This window comes from Melanostigma gelatinosum (assembly GCF_949748355.1).
Source record: "Melanostigma gelatinosum genome assembly, chromosome: 21".
Classification (NCBI taxonomy): Eukaryota; Metazoa; Chordata; class Actinopteri; order Perciformes; family Zoarcidae; genus Melanostigma; species Melanostigma gelatinosum.
Window position 1 is genome coordinate 15,341,915 of NC_136654.1, and position 19,787 is coordinate 15,361,701.

The window sequence follows — 19,787 nt, forward strand, 5'->3', positions numbered from 1 at the left end:
TGAAGGTGAAGTTTGTGTTTTTATTTCAAAGTTAACATTGAGACAATAATCATTTGTTTAAGTGGCAAGCTGTCTTTTCTTAATGGAAGTGAATTCAGTGCTGCACTTTTAAATAACAAAAATGCATAATTCTCAACATAAAAATCCAAACTTTTCGTTCTGAAACTTAAGTTAAAATAACGAGCATTGAAAAAAAAAAATTCTGTGCAACTCTACTCGACCTTTTAGTGCAACTGCAGCTCCTCTGCATCATTTCCCAAAGTCCTGAATAAGCGACTACAAGTGCATCTTCTGATGGTGCCTCCTGAGGTGATAGTTTCGGGAGAAGCTCTTGCCGCACTGGCTACATTTGAACATCCTCTGTCCCAGGTGGAGCATCTGGTGGGCCTTGAGGCTCTGCGGGCGGCTGAAGCTCTTGCAGCACTCTTCGCAGCTGTAGGGCCTGACGCCCGTGTGCTTCCTCTCGTGCCGCTTCAGGTCGCCCGACTGGCGGAAGCTCTCCCCGCAGTGCGTGCACAGGTACGGCTTCTCCCCGGTGTGAGTCCTGAGGTGCACGTTGAGCTGGCCGGTGTAGGAGAAGCTCTTGCTGCAGTGCGGGCACACGTACGGCTTCTCGCCCGTGTGAATGCGCTGGTGCTGCTTGAGGCTGTAGTGGTTGCTGAAGCCCTTCCCGCAGTCGGTGCACAAGTACAGCATCTTCACCTGCTGGAAGCACGCGTGGGATTTCAACGCTTTGCTGCTCGCACAGCTCTTCCCGCAGTCGGGGCATACGTACGTTTTCTCCCCGCCCTCTTCCTCGTCCTCCAGCTGATCCACGAAGATGTGGGAGTGCGACAGGTACTCCACCGGGTGGTGCCTCTTGACGTGTTTGATGAGGTAGCTCTTCATGGTGAAGGAGAACTGACAAAAGGAGCACCGGAAAAGCTCCGACGTGCAGTGATACTTCATGCAGGTGTTGCTTGTCCGATGCTGTTTGAGGTTGCCAGATGTGGAGAAGACCTTACCGCAGCGGTCACAGTTGTAAGAATTTGCGCCCTCGTGCACCGTCTGCTCGTGTCGTTTCAGGAAGCGGGACTTGCTGAAAGTCGCCCCGCACTGACCACACTCGAGCTGTTTCAAAGCGCACTTGTGCGCCTCGAGATCGTCCGGGTTTCCGTACGTTTGCTTACAGCGATTACAGCTGAACCATTTGTATTGAGTCAACTTTCCGTTTGTCACAGCAGGCGCTTCTGTTTCGGCGGAGCTCCTCTCGAGGCTGGTCAACGGCTTCTTGCAGACGGCTGCCCTTCGTTTCGGGGCTATGAGCTTGGTTATGGCAGAAATTTTAGACCCAGCTCCACGTCGCTGAGGCCTCTGAAGGCCTCTAACAGTTTCAGCCAGTGACGTCTGTGGGCTGAAGTCTGGCTCGTGGCTCTGATCATCCTCTTGATGTTCCACCGGGTTCTCCTCTGAGTGATGCTCCGTTATGTGCTGCTGAAGGGCGTCCACTGAGGAAAACGTCAGTGCACACTCGGCACAGCTGAAGGGCATGGTGGTAGATTCCTCCGGGGCCTCGTTTACCTTCTTGCCCCTCTTGCTTTGCTTCTGGTGCCGCCTCAGATGCCGTGTCAGGTCGTTGTACTGGCCGAAGCACTTCTTGCACACGGTGCAGACGTACGGACGGAGCCTCTCGTGGACCGTCGCCTTGTGCTTTCGCAGGGTCGCCTCATTTGTGAAGCTCTTGCCGCAGTCCGAACAACTGCATTGGGATGTTTCTGCCTCCCCAGCAGGAGTGTTCTCAGTTTCAGTTACATCCATTGCTTCTTGTACGTTCTCGCTTTCACTCACACTCTTTGTTTCCTCCACTACAGCTGGATCTGCAGAAGTAAAAAGTTCTGATCTCAGTGTCAAGTTCTCGTTCGTCTCACTGCGGATTTTGTCCAGATCAGGAACAATGTTTGCATCTTTCATCAAAGCGCGTTTCCTGTGAATCAGCTGGTGTCTGATTAAGCCGGACGCCTGGGTAAAGCTCCGCCTGCACTGCGGGCAGCAGTAGGGACGATTGTTCGAGTGGACGCATAGCTTGTGCCTCCTGAGGTGAGGGATATGCTTGAAAGTCTTTCCGCAATCGCCGCACGTCTTGGACCCGTCGGGGTCCACGGAAAACACCACCAGGGAGGCTGCAGCGAGAGCGGAGTCGGCGTCAGTTGTGCCGCCCCCTTCAGGCTGCATGTGGAAGCACACTGTATGGCGCTGGAGGAAGGACTCCGTGGTGAAGGACAGCTGGCAGTGGGAGCACAGGAAGATCTGAGACGTCGCAGCTGTGTTACTCTCTACAATTTAGGAGAGAATGGTGAAAATTGCATCATTGCATTGTAAGAATTCTTCAGTAGAACGTGATTTTTGTGACGAGGGATACTTATGTTGGAAAGGCACCTGTTGCATTCAACTTCATCATCCACACCTGGCTCCAAGCGTCACTAAACTGGGCCAGAAACTTGGCGCTGGGCCACACCGTGAGCTCGTCTCCAGGGTGAATGGTGCGGCAGCAATGAAAGAGGATGCTGCCTTTGTACTGGACCACCAGCAAGTTGGTCTCGTCTTTGTTACGAGCACAGTTGACGTACCTGCGTAAGAAGAGAATATGATGAACCATCATCTGCAACATGAAGGGAGACACCGTGAGAAACAGACACAATAACAGAGTTCAATACATTACCTCATCCAGTTTGAGTGAGATTCTCTGGCTGCATCAATGTACTCATATTCGTCATTTTCTTTGTAAATCTGCAGTATTTTCAAGACAGAATATGCACATTTAACAATGAATAATAACCACAATGAAAAGTATTTAGAGAGGACAAGTCACATCCAATCTCACCTCCCAGGAGAAGTCGCTTGCCATGGCGTTTTCTCTCGTGGTCACTTCCCCCTCGTACGGTCCAAAATGCATTCCCGGCAACACCGGCGGCCCGTGATTTATGACCCCAACGCCCGCATTGGGAATACTAGATCTGCCTATCATCAGGCCGTAGGGGAGGGTGAGGAGGGCCCTCTGGGGGAGACCCGTGCTCGTCGGAAAGTCGAGAATGAAAGATGGGCCGGTGATGTTAGCGGGATCGCTCTGGTCCTGGAAGAGAGTCAGACACTCCTCACAGTCTGGAAAACAAAAGGAAACAGTCATTCAACTTTAGGAACTTCTCATAAGAAGAGGGAAAGAGGAATAAAACAGCATTAATGCCATACGCTGGAATACTCCATGACATTTTGCTCATTTTCTGTCTTTAGATAATGTGAGAAAGTTGTATTAATCCCCAATGATGCTGCGAATATAAGCAGAAGAGGAAAGAGTGTCTCTTGCTTACAAAAGCCATCACCAGCCTCTGGGTTATCTCCACGTCCCAGAGTGTCCAGTAACTTCTGGATTGGCGTTTCTGCATGCTCCAAAACCGGTAACACTGAAAAAAAAGGCATCAATTAAGTAAACTTACATAAGACAACAAGTCATACAACCAGTTTAAATGTAAATTAAATGTGTCATACCTGCAGAGGTGTTGTGTTCATGGGTCAGATACTCCTCTGTTAAAACAACCTCCTCCGTGGTCTCGACCCACTCCACACCGGTGCTCCTGCTCGACATGAGTGCAGATTCTGGGGCCAGTTGATGGGAACTATGACTCTTTATGACAGATGTTCACACGAACACATACTATAACGCTACAGCAACAGATAAGGCAGCTTAAGTTAGCACGATAGCTTAGCTTGTACAACATCAGCGGGCATCCCGGTCCTGATAAGATTCAATGGAAAGAGTGCTGTCAAGGTATGGCTAATAACATAGCATTAGCATGGCTAGCCAAGAGATAGTAGCTGCTATGTGGCTATCAGACGAGCATTTTAATACAAAGCAATGAATTCCAAATGTATACTTTCTACTTTGAACTGTACTTCTGTACCTACTCGGATTCTCAACGGCTATATTCCTCAATCTGTTTTAGCTGTTAGCTAACATATGACGTTAGACACCAGAAACAATCCTATCCGGGACCGGAAGCAGTTTACCCGGAAGCAAATAAATCCAACTTTCAGAATAAAGGTCGACATTCACGTAACGGTAAATCTAATTACCTCGGTGTTGTGTATCTACCGCCCCAAACAGCAACAACTAACGTTAAGAATTTACCATCATCCCTTCTAAAATTAGTGACAGATACCATAAACGCACTACATAAAGACTATGGTTTCTAGGTATTGCAGGGGCGCCGCTGGTGTAGTGGTATCATGCAAGATTCCCATTCTTGCGACCCGGGTTCGATTCCCGGGCGGCGCACATGTTTTCTTGCCTTCTGACACGATTCCTTATTATTAACATAAACTCTTAAACATTTACATGTATACCTACAGTTTTGATGTTAAATTTAAAGAGCCTAGGACAGTTCGTACCATTTACATAATTTTGCTGGATACATTGAATACACATTGCAGTATTATTTACAGTGGCGGCTGGTGGAAATTTTTCTAGGTAGGGCCATCCTATCAATTTCAACAAACAATTTCAACAAACATCCCAGTATGATTTAATGCAAACAAATTAAAGTATCAAACACGCATTACGACTTTGCAGTTAAATATTTAACATGTATTCCAACACGAAAAAAGCAGTAAATAACACTGATAAAATATCATATAATATGTTTATTTATTGAGATGGACCTTGTTATAGGAGGTAAAGATCAGGAGAAGTAAACATGAAGTGTAATTATGACTACTGATGTTAAATTAAGCTATGTATGAAGCCAAACTATGTATGAAGAAAAGCCCGTGCGTAAAAGCGCGTGGCCAGCTGCTCCTCTCACCCTACTCTGTTGTTTCGGACATATAATAATAACAGTAATAAGGATAATATCTGTAACGACAACAATAATATTTATTGCTTTTATCATTATTAATATAGTTGTGTTATGTGTTCAAACTAACAGAGGCAAAATGGAAAGAATACGACAACAAAACAAACCTTAAAGAGAGGGCCAAACCCCAAGGACCAGACAAGGAGGACATTAATCAGAGAGGCAATGAAGAGTCCAAAGGTGACCATTAAAGAGCTGTGTCCACAGTGAGGATTTGAGTTTCTGTCCACGGGACCACTTTAAGCTGTTCGGTTCATTTGGTTGTTGTAAAAAGATAGAAAAGCTACAGAACGCTTTAATTAGCAATGCCAGCTAGTGACATACAACACAGTGCAGAAGGGTCGGTGGACTGTCACTACACAAGTCCTGTTTCATGAATGGAGCATTTCTTCTTCTTTGTGTTGTTGAACAGCAGTTAGCACCAGCTGATGCGCTATACCACCGCCTTTGCATAACAGTATTATGTCGGTCAAATTGGTCAAATTCTGCATCGTATTCCCCAAAACTAGTCTTGTTGAGCGGCAACGTTTGGAAATAATATGACAATATATGACAAGTCTTGTCTTTAATTTGAATTCCCACTATAATAAATAGTATACATGGACCATGTTTACCCATATTTCTGTTCCATAAAACCATATATGTAACAAAATGCTTATTGTATTGATAAGTGTTGTTCACCTGTATCGGAAATGCTGACTTAAGTTGAGTTGATTCTATGAGTAAAGGTGTTACAGCCATAGCCCAATTCGTCAGAAGATAACACATCGTCCCAGGTCAAGCTGTTCATTTCACTGGCAAATTCTTCTTGCTTAGCTTTAGGTATGCACTGTAGGATCTTTGACTTAGTCGCCACGTTTCTAAATCTATGTTCTGTCAGTTTTCTCGCAAATAAGGTTAGGTTATGATCTGATAAGCCAGTGATTAAATTATAACTTTTGGATGTTCTTTCTGGTTTATTCGTAAATATCAGGTCAATTTGAGTACTGGAACATTTGGCAATCCTTGTTGGGCCTTTTACTAATTGTTCTAGATGAAATTTCTCAGTGATCAATTTCAGTTTTTTCCTCTTTGATTTATCCCCCCAGTTCACATTAAATTCGCCCATGAGAATTAATTCTTTGTTGAGATTGCACTCTTTTAAGACTTCTGTCAGTTGATCATAGGTGTCATCTGAAGGTGTCATCTGCAGAAGGGGGCCGTGCATTTTATACCTGGGCCTTCACTTCCGTCTTACCACCTAATAACCTCATGATGGCGCCACAGATACGGTTATTTGTTTCTAGGGGTGTAACATCACGTATTCGTTTTAAACCGTTCGGTACGAGGCTTACAAACCGAACAACAATACTGGTGCATTTGGAAAATGCAGAAGCTTAAATTGTGGTAAATATGTCTGTTTAGTTTCCGGGTCAGCGTCTGACCCCGGAAGCAAAACAAAACAACTGAGCCGCGAATGTTCTGCGAGGCGATGCTAAACTAGCTTAAGGAAAACAGCACGCACAAACTCGCGCTACATTCTCCCGGCAGCTGCTCCCTACTGATTCAAACAGGGCTAAGCAATCGCCACACAATCCCCATTCATCCAGACCATCATTCTTGTTTGTAAAAGAAAACAGCCCAAACAGATTAAATTATCCGGACCCTAATCCCACGCAGGACGATATGCTTCGTAATTAACGGACAATGCAGATATGGTCAAAATCGATGTAACTAACACAATGACAAGAGCGTACTCACAAGAAAGAATCACATTTATTTAAAACAAGGCATGACAAAACAATCCAGCAACACTCACACTAAAGAGCACCTGTTGCCGATGGTGTCCATAAAATAATAAATAAATAAAAACCTGTTGCCTCGCGACGACGCAGCCAACAGAGCAGAACAAACTACGTGTAACATGGAGAAGAAGTCATTTAACTTTGGTAGAAGTGTGTCTGCGTGCGAGCTGGACCGCATAACGACGCACGGATGTCCCTACATGTGCGGGATGTGTCCAGTTTGCGCCTTTGCTCCGACACCACCGGATTCTACCCGGTGTGTGTGGAAGGCGTCGGATGAATTCAAGAGGAGTTTCGTGGTGGAGCTGCTGTTGCGGTGCAGAAACAGCAAAGTCCTCGAGGCCATCCACGGTGTGCTGTTCGTAACAACGTCGTGGACTTTATCCACTTACGCGAGGTCACGGAGCCCGACTTCGCCTCGGGATTACCCCCGCCGCGGTGCAGACCGGCCGCCGGACGGGAAACCACTTGGCATGGACCTGAATGAGGTCTGGGACTGGTTCAACAGCAGCCCCGACTGGATACAATCACGTTATCTTTTCCGTTTGTTTTCCCTCTGCGACTCCGAACTATTACGCATGGTGACTAATTTAACCAGCGTGCTTCTGGTCAGACAAAAACGAGGGTTTCTGCAATCTAACGGTAAATAAACAAAAAACAAAACACGTTTTACTTACTTATTTTCGAGAATAGACTCTTGTACTGCAATTCACAGTATTCACCGCTAGATGCCAGTAAAGGGCACACACAGCTGCACAGACACATAATGTATCTTTGCTCAATGACAATTTGCATGAATACTTCTTACCATATGGTGAATTTATGATCATTTTCAGTGAGTAGCGTCAATACCAGTCAGCATGATGAGACAAGTGATGGAGACTCAGAGGACCCTGCTCTGATGGTGGTGCCCGGATCCTCGAAATCTATGTCTGGAGTCAGCCGGCACAGAGACTTCATAGGCTGCCTACCGGTGGATCTGTCCAAGAGGATATTCGGTGAGTCAACACTCGTGAAATGAAACGCAGTACTTGTGCAGGCTGACAAATTTTATATTCTTGATATATTTTAATTACTTTTCAATGTTTTACATCATAGAATAATATTCATGTTGCAAATTTAATAATTTATGAATGTGCACTTCTTTAGCGCTTCAGGATGCTGATACAGACAATCAAACCGTAGCAGAGTCCACTTCTCACTGTCTTCAGGCTCAGTCTGAAGTGTGCACCGACATGACATGACCTTAAGCAGAGCCGGTCTGATGTTACTATGGGGATGCAACTTAATCACTCAAGAATGCTCTTGTTAAATCCACCACATCGAAGTTTGTAGCCCCTCGAATACGACAACAACAAAGCCTTGCCAAGCAACCCATTGCCTGTCCGACGGTTAAAAATATGTATAATGACGTGCAAAGTGACGACAAGTAACGCAACAGTTGGTATTTCTGTAAATAACAAAAATCTATTTTTTTTTTGTCTGTAAACTTGTGCCACAAACGTGTCTTCTTCCAGGTCTGTTAGATGAGCACACTCTGAGACGCTGCCTGAAGGTTTGTCGATGCTGGAAGCTTCTCGCTCAGGAAACCGTGGAGGAAATCAAGTTCAGACGTCTTTTTCAGGAACAAATTAAGGCAACGATGAAGGTGGATCATTTAGGAATATGGGTATTTAAATCGTGCATTCGGGAGTTGTACATTTAAAAGTGTGCAAAGTTGCTGTCGTTTTGTTTTTGGTGTGGCACATTTAATTCTGTCTTTCTGTTCTAGAGGTACAAAAGTATAAACAAAGTAAATCCTACTTACGCCAACATGGTCGAGGTCCCTGTGCCCGTCAAAGATGACGAGGAAGTGGATATTCCTCCTGAAGTCCAAAAGGTCCACAAATCAACAATCTCGCTCTATAAGTTACATCCTTTTGTATCAGAAATCATTTGTCAATCAGTGGGTTTTGTCTTTGATTTTTCTGTTTTGTTTTACAGGTCAAGCCATTTGAAGCCGCTTATGCCAAAATCAAAACCAAGACGGTGCCAATGGAAGAGCGAAATGTTTATTGTGGTGCATATTTTAGCACGGTGCTGCTCGACAAGTTAGTGCGTTCAATTTGACCTTTTTTCCCTAAATACTAAACCCTGCAGCACATCGGAATAAAAACACGACTGACGTCATTGGGTTGTGTTTGGGTTCGACAGAGAAGACCCACATCGGGTGGTGGACTACAGAGGAGGACCGCTTATGGCGACGGGCTCCAAGGACCGCGTGCTGCGTCTGCTTCACGTGGCGTCGGAGACGAAAGTCGTGTCGGAGATGAAGGGCCACGTCGGCAGCATCCGGGCAGCGCTGCTCTGCGAGGAAAGAGGCCTGCTGATAACGACGAGCTGGGATGCGAGTATCAGGTGAGGAGGAAGCTGGATACTGATGATGATGATGATGATGATGGTGGGGATACATTCCTCCTTGTGACTGGCTGGGTGATTCATCACACCCGTAGGTGTTGGAGTTTGAAGACGGACAGGTGTGAGATGATGCTGTACGGTCACACTGGCTGCGTCAACTGTCTGGACGTCCACGCTGACAGACTCGTCTCCGGAGCTAAAGACTGTAAAGTCAAAGGTCAGCAGATTTAAAGCGATGCATGTCATTGTTCAGACGTTTGTCATTGATCATCTTCAGAATAACTTCTGGCAATTCCAACACACCTACTGTTCCATTTATTAATAGAGATAGAGTTATCTGGGTAAAGTGTAATTGTACATACTCATGCAGAAACAAAGGCTTCTTGTCAACACTATTGTTTAGAATTGCATTGTTGTTGCTTTTTTAAAATTTCTTTTACATTTATCAAGTGTAACACGGACACAATTTTATAATCAGGAGAAGAATCCGTATGATTTAACGTTTTAAAACTTTAAAGTGAACTTCTTTGTGTGTGCAAGTGAGCTTAATGTGAACTACCACACTGCCAGTGTGGAGTCTAAACACAGGGAAGCATTTTGAGGATTTTCATTTCAAGCACCGCAGTCCCGTCCAGTGTGTGAGGATCAACAGGAGAACGGTGTACAGCAGCTGTGTCCGGGGCCTCGTCAGAGTGTGGGACATGGAGAACGCATCGCTGCTCAGGGTGACAATATGAGTCATTTGTATATTTACATAAAGTTTATCAAACGGTGTGTTGACAATAGCTTTTGCTTTGGTTCATTTTGTTTTGCACTACTTTCCTGAAGGTGATCGATGCCCACAGGAGCTCAGTGAAGTGCCTGTTTGTCGACGAAAGGCACTTCTTATCCGGGGACGCCAGCGGTCAGGTCATGGCCTGGAGCGTCAGCTGCGACGCTAAAGAGTGTCTCATGACCTTCAACCACCCAAAGTAAGAAAGACACTTGCAATTTATTATTCAATCAGGTCATCTGCTGGAGGCAAAATATGGGAAAAGGCAGAGTTTTGTATGAATGAGGTTGATCCAACCTTGCAAAATGAAGCAGTGTGGTTCCTTGACAAAACCCCCACAATTTTTCACGTTCTTTTTTTTTTAAGAAATCTTTTTTTTCTTCTTAAAATCTCCCTACCTTATTGCCTGTTCCTGACAGTGTTAGCCATTCGTAACTAATATAAATATTCTTACTATATTTGATACCTGTTCTAATAACTCTAAATGTTGACTTTCCTGCAGGGAGGTGAAATCTCTGACTCTTGTTTACCTCCGTGTCATTACTGGCTGTGTGGATGGAAAGATCCGCATTTTTAATTTCCTCACCGGAGACTGCCTGAGAGACATCGCGGTAGAGGCTGAAACAGGCCGAATACTGTCCCTGCACTTCCATGACAACCGGTGAGTCATTTCTTTATCATTGAAACATCTTCACTCGTGTGGTGTCCGGGAGTTCAAATACATTTGTCTCATGATATCTTTTCTACGCCGTCCTTCAGTATACTCGTGAACGCCACGTCCAGTGTGAAGCTCTACCAGTTTGCCAAAGTGTTCTGGGATTACACAGAGCCACCAGAGGGAGGCCAGGGCGATGCGGAGGCTCGGGTCGGTTCGGTTCATGAGGGTTCCTTCGTCTCCGTCGGGGCCGATCGCAGCCAAAAGATGCACTGTAGCCATGACAAGAAACCAGAGGGAGCCGAGCCGCTCTACCACACCCGCTTGCAAGGTAAGCATGCTTCAGAAATACAGGAAATATGTGTTAAGATCAGCTGATACAAGTGAACCTTTCCCTTGGTAGCCAGAGAGCGCTGTGAGTCTGCTAAACCGTCACTGATGCTGAGTGAGAAGGCAACGAGTGAGCGGATGAAGAGGAGGGGGCTTCATCGTCCCCCGACGCGCGACTCGATCCTCCTCCGGGTCAACGCCATGCAGAAGGCGCGGTGCACGGACGAAGCCGGCGTCAACATGGAGCGCAACGCCGGGCTGCGAGACTCCTGGGGCCCTCGCTCGTCTCAGGATCCTCTGCAGACTCGGACGTGGATCACACGTGATGTTCATCCCACGAGGGCCAAGACCCGTGTTCCAAATGTAAAGAGAGATGCCGGTCAAAATATGACAAACGCCATCAAAGGCAGAGACGTCCGCACGGGCCACGACGCCACGACGAGAGCCCATTGTTGGGCGATAGAGAGAGTGAGCGGATTCACTGCAGGGGCCTCAGAGAGGCCGCCGCCTGATCCAGAATGCTGTATGAAAACTGGCAGCAGCAGCTTGCCCAGGATCAGCCCAGTGGGTCCGTTTAGAGAGCACAGAGGACTCAGGCTGCTCACAGGGACCCAGCTGCAAGAGTGTTTGGGTCAGCAAGGATCTCACGCAGGACTGGGAGCAAAAACTGTCCACGAGGAATAAGAAGCAGGAGAAAAAAACGTGAAGAAATTCACATTTATTCTACTTTTATGATATAATGTCAGCAGAACTCTATCTTTATTGCTCAGCATCTTTGTTTCTCGAAGGAACCGTATGTTTAAATGTGGTGTTTCATTAAACCTCCACTAGGGGTCAGTATTGTATCATCTGATTGTGGATGGACCAGGACCAGGATTATTATACAGTAGTTTTGCAGTATGCTTTAGATTTAATTTGATGTCATTTAGAATCAATGCATTTGTAGTTTGATTATCTAACAGTGGTAAATTTGTATTTTTAAGATTTATATATTTCCTTAATGTTAATAAAGGGAGGGAGAAGCAGCTTTTTGTAGTGTCTTTTACATATTTTCGGTAGTTTGCATCCATAGTTTGATTGTAATGAAACTTGTAAAATAAAAAGTAGTATTTTCACATTTGAAACACTTTTGAATGTGACTGTTTCCCCGACAGTATTCATTCTCTTTTGTGATTAACGCCACAAAAATGCCTCTTCAAGATTCCAACAGTTATAATAATCAGTGCCGGCCACTTCACATCTGCTGTTTGTGTTTACGTTTTTTCCGTAGGGAGACTATTCTCATTTACCAATTTTCCTTCAGTGAATGAATCCTCCTGGAAAAACCCTCCCCAACCAAGCAACAACATCTCTGTGGATTTTTTTTTTGTATGCGTCTGCAGAACTTCAAACAAGATTTGAGAAGTCATCAGAGTAAGCAGAGTTCGTCCCATCCAGAGAGACCTTCCCTCCCCCCCTGCCACCTGCCCTCCAGCCCCGCTGCCTCAGGGGCATCATTAGGGGCGAGGAGGTTGAAGATCAGGGAGAAGGTCCTCTGCTTTGACAGCAGCAGCACAACAGCTGGGCACCCGTGAATCACAAAGGCTCATGAGGAGAACTGACCGGCTAAGACGTCCCACTTTTGGAGAATCTCTTCTTTCGGGAGCGTTCTGCTGCTAATTAATTTGGTCTGCAGGAAAAGAAACTGGGGATAATGGCGTCACCCCCTTATTTTCCTCCCGGGGTAGTGTGACGTAGGCAGACAATGCAATCCCCTCCTGCCACCCCGAGCTCGGCTTAGCTTCATCATGCAGCACAGCTCACCCCATTGTTCCATCAGGTATGGAGTCTCTTGTCCAGGACCGGCAGAGCTGCGGGGGGGGAGGGGGGGGGCATAATGAGCGTAAAATCAAAGCAAAGTAAGAAAAGGGAAAGTCTTCATGGAGGAATGCTCTTAGACCTTCTGCTCCCTCGAGCAGGCCCGAGGGTTGGCTGTGGAGAGGAGGGTCCAGCTTTATTTATGCACGGGGAGAAGCTTGAAAGAAACAACGGTTAACCCTCTCGCTGTGAACTGAGGTCTTTAAGGGTCTCAGTGTGACCCGGCTGACCTTTTGCCCCACATCCATCTCCAAAGGCGCATATTTGCATCATAGTTCATTTCATTTTTACATTTTTGTCATGCTGTGTCAGCAGCAGGTTTGAACTCATAACTCGATTTAAAAAAAGAAAAAAAAAACTTTTTCCATACCAGGTCAGTCATGGTAGAGAAAGTGATTAACCAAATCATGATCTGCATTATTTATTTATTTATTGTTGGTATTTGCATGTCACTCAGACGGGTGCTGACTTGCCCTGGAGCTGTCCAGATATCACACCGTTACCAGGTTTAACGAGAGCCGCATCAGATGCAAAAAAAAAAAAGCTCATTCTCGCGGGGGACTGACTCGCGGTGACTAAATCTCCCCTTTGTGAAAAGAAACCTACTCTGGACATTTGTTTTCCGACAGGCAGCCATAAGCACTGCTCTGTATCCTGGAGACTGCAGGGGAGCTGAAGCTCACACCGCTCACGATGGACCACTCCAAGGCCCCGACGGAGCGGTGCCATCAACACATGGGAGCGACAACAAGCTCCTTGATCTCAGGACGCCTTTAAAAACGCCAGGCCGCACGGCCAGCGCTGTTTCCAAACACCCCCAGTTAGGATTCAGTAACGAGATCCATATGCCTTTCTGACCTCATTTGCAGATAGCGATCATAAGCGAAAGGGGATACGGCCAGAACGAAAGGGAGGCAATTAACGGGAACACCATTACCCAGATATGGGGCTGATTAACGTCCACAACAGGCCGAGCCAAATAGATAAGAGGGAATCTGATTGCTCTTTGATTGGATCTCGGCGGTGCCTCTGCGGCCGAGCAGGTTTCTGGTTTTTTAGGGGGAGTTGGACCACGCTGCGTTCAAGGGCCGCCTGATTGAGCCAAGAAGAGCGCAGTGAAACCGCTGTGACCACACATCAGGAAGAGGATCAAAGAGGCTACTGCTGGCTCCTCGTGTACATGACTTAACCCCCCCCCCCCCCCCCCCCCAACAGATGAGTGTGCTAAATTGTTGCTCACAGATGGCTCAGTGCTAACACGTGTCAAGAAAGCGCTGAGATGTGCTGCAGAGGTGACACCCGAATTAGCTAAATGCTAAATGCTTCGTTCCATACAAAGAGCCCTTGTGCAACTGTAAAGGTACCAAGATCTTTCTTTTCCTTGATTTTGTTTGTGCTTATTTCTTTAATTTACGAGTTGACTGATTGTTCCATCTGTTTTAGCAGCGCGACATCTGGAATGTGTTTTGATAATTGCAAAGAGATTATTTTCTACCTGCAAGAGCTATTCTACACAAAAAGACCCACACAACAACAAAATCAAACACGACCAGTGCTTTGCCACCAGAGGCTGTATGGCATATATCACAATGGAGGTTGGATGAGCCATCTGATCCTTTAGTACTTGTCCTCTGGGGGGCCCACTAGACCTGTTCATGGACCCGGTCAGTGGCTAGTCCTGAATCAATCATTGGTGCTTCGGCAGTCTAAAAGCCTGTAAGTTTGTTTTAACTGATTTTATAAAGAAGATGTGTGACCTCTCCTTATTTTGAAATCATTTTGGTGTAAATTGCACATAAAATCACACTCTATATCAGTGCAATTAAATGCTCATTAAAGTAAAAAGAGCACATTTTCAATGCAGTCTGACACTCCTTTAATGACAGGCTTTACAATCCATTCGAATGTGGTATTTATTAGGTTTTCATGGCGCGTCAGTGTGAATGTGTTTCAGTGCGTCACTATTAAACAAGAGAGAAGGGTGTCATGGATTGACCCGTCGTCTCAATGGGCCCCAGTCTTCACAGAGCAGCTCCAGACACATGCAGGCGACAGCGTTAAGTGTCATAATTTCACTGTTTTCTCAGACATAAATATGGAGACGTTAGAGTCAAAGGTCAGCTGCATAAAACGTCCCTATTAAGAGGTCAGGAGACGCATATCGTCTGAGGGGGGGGGGGGCGGCACCTTGGAACAAGAAGGCAATTCACGGGCGAGCAGTTACGGCAAAAACGGCATCTGACTATACTTCCTGCCACAAAACGAACAGAAAATGAATTGTAACACTGAACTACAAAGGTCTTCATGCACCACAGAAGAAGAACAAAACACTTAAGTGGGCCCAGAGCTGCAGCGCATGATTTTTTTTGACATTTCACTGAAGAGGCCTCTTTTTACGAACAATAATCTTTGTCACCTACAGTAAATGGTTACTGGCAACAATACCAGTCAACACAAGGGTTCCTATGTCAAGATGAGCAACACACAGACAGTGTTGGAGAGAGTTCCGGAGAGCACATGGGCATCTTCATCGGTGCTTCTCCTCATAGTTTAAACACTGAATCACAGTCCGACTGACTATTTAGGTGCTCGCTCATGTCGAGTACAGATGTTTACTCTCCTCTGGATCCTGATACCAGCGGAGCTCTTGGTGTTTGGAGAGGTCACCTGATAAGAAGGGTCGCTTGTGGGCCAATGCCACTGCACTATACCGACACGTGCAGAAGAATCTCACTTTTACAGCTGCGTTTTGATTCTGAAATGGGTCCCGGTGCATTTATTTATTGATTTTTTGAGAAGTGAGTCATTCCGTTTGCATTAATCAAGAAGCTGCAGTGTGGGGTGAACTGCTGCCCTTGCATGATAATCCTGATGGATGTGGCGCACTTTAGTCTCCCCTCAGGAGGCTATCATTCCATTTATTCAAACTTTCTACCTCACATTATTGCTTAAAAACTGAATCCCCAGAATACTGAAGCAACTCAGTCAACTTCTGGAAAACCTTCGTTGCTATTTAGCCTGCAGCTGGATCGACCGTCTTTCTTTAACCCTCCCCTGTAACAGTCACAACAAATGCCCTTTTCCAGACACGATAACTCGAATGCTGTTTGTACAGTAAATACTGTGTGGGACCCTTGCTCTCTCCTCGCTTGACCCTGGCCCAGGAAGAGCCTTTTTTGGGGGGCCGAGGAGAACCAACGGGTGTCCAAGCGTAGATTTTCACAGCTCAGCAGGTTCCCGCGCATGTTGATACAAGTGCTGGGAAATAACACACAGCCTGGTTGATTCATGCCATTCGTGTTTTTCATTTAGTTGTCATGTGCAGGATCTTGTTCTTCTTTTTTTCCGAGGACGAGGGGATAAAACTGACCCATATTAGCAGCAGATGTTTTGGGTCACGGAGCGGATTGTCTTATGTGCTTTTCCTCGGGGCTCGTGCGGTGAGAGGAGCACCAGTCATGGACACCAGAGGGGTAGCTGTAGGAGGAAGATGAGCGTTTCTTTTTTGCAGCCTGAAGGTAGTGGTTTGTTACTGGAAAGGAGCCAGTTTAAACTCCTGGACCAGTCGATAATCTGGAGGGGGGAGAATGGTTCCTTCATCAGCAGCTGTCTCCGAACGCAGCGGAGATTGGCGGCTGCAACACATTGCAGACCTCGAGCCGAAACATCAACCGTCATTGGCTTTATTTCAAACTGATTTTGCTGGTTTGTTTTTGTCACGTTTGTCAGAGCGATGTTCACTTCTGGGCTGGCCTACAAACACACGTCATCCCTGCTGATCTCTGTATCTTGAGGACGGTTGTGTTTTGTGCTTTTATTAATACTATTTACCTTCTTCTCCAGTACAAGTAGACAAGCCAGAGAGGCTACTGACAACTAGCCCTCTCCGTTAGTCACGTGTGACCTCCAGTCTCCTGTTTTTGTTCCTTTGGACACAGCTGTTTCCCTGTTTCCAGTCATGCTAAGCTAAGCTAGCCAGCTGCTGGCTCTAGCTTCATATTTAGCGCATTGACGTGAGAGTGCTATCATCTCACTGTTGGCAAGAAAGCAAATAAGCGTGTACAAAATCTCTTTTTTTTATCCGTCGTCTCTCACTTTAACATTGCATGGACCTAACAGGCCGTTCACACACATCTGTCTGGAAATGTCTCACTCTGAGGGATAACTCTGACCTTCAAAAGGTTTATAACGCCTCAGATTCACATGAAAATATTCATAAATACGACCTGTTTTACTGCCAAAGATGTGTCAGTGTCTGGATGAAACAACTGCACACGTCTTACTGAACCCTCCTGTGGTTTAGTAGAACTCTTTCTTGCTCGGTATTAAAATGCACCTATCTCCTGGTATTGTGATAGGTCTCTCCTCTCTTGGCATTCCACGACTCATCCAATCCCCCTGCCCTCCCCCACTCTACAGCTGTTAAAACACCCCATATTATTCTCATAATTGCTTCAGTGTGTGGGCTGTTATTTTAATGTGCCAAGCTGCATGAGTCAGGAATCGAGAGCTGAAAGTATTTTTCTGACTACTGACATTCTTCACTCTGACATTATTCTACATCACTTTCCTGAGTAGCTGCCTTGTTATCGGCTGATTAGCATTTCATTTGGTATAAAACAATAAAAACCTGTGTTATAATTGATCCACAGACATTCCGTTCAGGCCTATTGGACGATACGCCTCCTCGTCACACGTTTAATATTTCTGTAATATTTCTTCGACACGTCCTTCCAGTTGCAATAAGACACACTGCGACACATCTGTTTGGCCCCGGCCGACGTGTCTGACATGCATTTCATAAAGTGTGAAATGGATCTGGAGTTTACATGAATGCAGGCAACGCTCCCGAAGAAATGATGGCGGTTTTACAAGCCGATATGAATTAACGGGTTCTCCAAGACACACAACTTGTTTCTAAAGTGTTTTTCTCTTGGTTTCAATCGGAGGTTGTGGTGCAAGTTATTCCAAAATACATAATATATTCCTGCAGTTTTATCTAAAGATCTTTTTTTCTTCTCTTTTACTGAACTCTCTCTTTCTCTCTGGGTGAAAATTACTACAAATCAGATTTTCTGACATCTTTAAAAAGGTGTTAATGTTACGATGAAATGAGGATTAGTGATTTCACCAGCAAACTCTCTTGGCCATTTCTTACAAATGTGTCTGCCAGTAATTTCTTACTGGCAGTAATTTCTCTCCTCTCTCTAGACTCTGGAGAACCATGACTCTGAGTGTTTGGCTGCTTTCTCACCCCGTTGGCGTTTTATGTAACCTTCCCCCCTGTAGACTTTTAATAATTACAGCCGATTAGTTCTTTCAACCTCTGTTAGCAGCTGCGAGGAAATTAATTTGGAGCCAATGTGAAAAAGAGGAGATACATTTTTTTTTTTTTTAAAGCACTGCAGATTCACAAACGGCCGCTCTCGAGCAGCACATGTCTGGAAATTTATAGTTCTCATTCGAAAAAGCTCTACAAGGTGAGATAAAGAATGTAACCGATCCTCATGCAGCTGCAGCTTTTAACAGTTGCGAGTGTTTAAAGGTGCTCTGCCGAGGCATTCGGGGTTAGCGAGCTGTTTTTCCTCGACAATAAAAGAAGTCAGAACGACGTCGCTGGAGTTGTCTTTCCCACAATCTGCACACAATATCTCACAGTTTGCAGGGCAGACTGAGTGTGTGTTGGAGTACAACTCCTCTCAGGGGCTGTGAAGTCGCTCAATTTCATGTTCAGCAGGTTGCAATGGAAAGCGAGCTGGTTTGTCATATGGTGCTGTTATACGTTAAACAACATGTTGAATGGTGCAGAGATAGAGAGCGCAGAAATTAAAGTTACACAAAGAATGAAAGGTATCAGTTGCAATCTTTTGGCTGATGAAATGGAAGTCACTAAGTCCACTAAACTCTCTCCAAACACAAAGCCGCTGCATGTGTACACACAGGGAACCTGATACCATGTGATAAGTTGGAAATGTCAGACTGCGCTTTTCTTTCTGCAAGTGTCTACATTCTGTGTGCAGAGTGTATTGATCTGGCATCTGACATGAAAAAGACTTCTTTCCTGCGAGTCTGAATCTGAGCCTGTCACGGGAGTTCACGGGTAGGACCCAAATGCAGACCACAGGAGACAAAGTCCAATGAAACAGGTTTATTTGGTAGACAAGTGGGTGGCTGGTGTGAGTCCCGTGGCTCGACACCGGGGGCTGGTAGCTCGACGGTGTGATGTCCCGTGGCTCGACACTGAAGAGTTGACAGATCGACGGTGTGATGTCCCGTGGCTCGACACCGGAGAGTTCGTAGATCGCCCAGTACTTTCCACCCGTAGCAGAGAGGAGAGAGGTTAGCACAGGAAGATACCATGGGGTTTACTCACGACACGGCGGACGCTACCGAGGCAGAAGACAATACAGACTGACGCCCCAAGCCTGCAGGCCCAGGGCTTATATGCTGCCGGGTAACGAGCCAGATTGTCCGCAGCTGGCATCCATCAGAGCGGTAGCAGTGGGAGGAGTCTGGAGGCAGGTCCGAGAAAACACCAAGCACATGGCATAACAAAACACACACAGGGGAATGACAGACACATGAGGAGAGGAGATTGGAGGGGAAACAGAGGTAACCACACAGTGGGTCAGACCGGGATCCTGACAGTACCCCCCCCTCAACGGGAGCCTCCAGGCGGTCTGCCAGTCTTGTCCGGGTGCCGTCGATGAAAATCCCGAACGAGAGTGGGGTCGAGGATCCTAGACCGGGGCACCCATGAGCGTTCCTCAGGACCGTAACCCTCCCAGTCCACGAGGTATTGGAAACCCCGACCCCGAGGGCGAACATCCAATAGTCTGTTGACCGTATGCGCTGGACCTCCGTCGATGAGTCGGGCGGGTGGTGGGGGTCTGGCCGGAGGGCACAGGGCACAGGTGGACACCGGTTTGATCAGCGACACGTGGAACGTCGGGTGGATCCTCATGGATGAGGGAAGCTTCAGACGAACTGCGGACGGGTTGATAATTGCCTGGACCGCAAACGGGCCGATGAACCGGGGAGACAACTTCCGGGATTCGGTCCGTAATGGGATGTCCCTGGCGGAGAGCCACACCATTTGACCGACT

General features: G+C 46.2%; 2 protein-coding genes across 2 annotated transcripts; one reads left to right on the forward strand and one right to left on the reverse strand.

Moving 5' to 3' along the window:
* Window positions 1-67: 67 nt before the first annotated feature.
* On the reverse strand, window positions 68-3,972 carry prdm9 (PR domain containing 9). Its single transcript, XM_079293847.1, has 6 exons — window positions 3,523-3,972; window positions 3,345-3,437; window positions 2,861-3,138; window positions 2,699-2,766; window positions 2,416-2,606; window positions 68-2,312 (listed from the first exon to the last, which is right to left on the reverse strand). The coding sequence occupies exons 1-6, from the start codon at window positions 3,617-3,619 to the stop codon at window positions 277-279; spliced, it is 2,763 nt and encodes a 920-aa protein (XP_079149973.1). The 5' UTR covers window positions 3,620-3,972; the 3' UTR covers window positions 68-276.
* A 2,798-nt stretch (window positions 3,973-6,770) lies between these two features.
* Window positions 6,771-11,739, forward strand: fbxw10 (F-box and WD repeat domain containing 10). Its single transcript, XM_079293675.1, has 12 exons — window positions 6,771-7,312; window positions 7,507-7,668; window positions 8,188-8,318; window positions 8,442-8,549; window positions 8,654-8,760; window positions 8,864-9,067; window positions 9,163-9,284; window positions 9,638-9,792; window positions 9,896-10,038; window positions 10,342-10,500; window positions 10,599-10,825; window positions 10,898-11,739. Exons 1-12 carry the CDS (start codon window positions 6,790-6,792, stop codon window positions 11,506-11,508), a joined length of 2,652 nt encoding a protein of 883 aa, XP_079149801.1. The 5' UTR covers window positions 6,771-6,789; the 3' UTR covers window positions 11,509-11,739.
* Window positions 11,740-19,787: the final 8,048 nt, after the last annotated feature.

Excerpts from the sequence above, each read along its gene's own strand:
- prdm9 (XM_079293847.1), bottom strand. The coding sequence starts at position 3,619 with ATGTCGAGCAGGAGCACCGGTGTGGAGTGGGTCGAGACCACGGAGGAG. Across the intron at positions 2,607-2,698 it reads TCTCACTCAAACTGGATGAG|GTACGTCAACTGTGCTCGTA; the intron begins GTAATGTATTGA and ends CTTCTTACGCAG. Across the intron at positions 2,313-2,415 it reads GATGAAGTTGAATGCAACAG|AGAGTAACACAGCTGCGACG; the intron begins GTGCCTTTCCAA and ends CCTAAATTGTAG.
- fbxw10 (XM_079293675.1), top strand. The coding sequence starts at position 6,790 with ATGGAGAAGAAGTCATTTAACTTTGGTAGAAGTGTGTCTGCGTGCGAG. Across the intron at positions 9,068-9,162 it reads AGCTGGGATGCGAGTATCAG|GTGTTGGAGTTTGAAGACGG; the intron begins GTGAGGAGGAAG and ends TCACACCCGTAG. Across the intron at positions 9,793-9,895 it reads AGAACGCATCGCTGCTCAGG|GTGATCGATGCCCACAGGAG; the intron begins GTGACAATATGA and ends ACTTTCCTGAAG.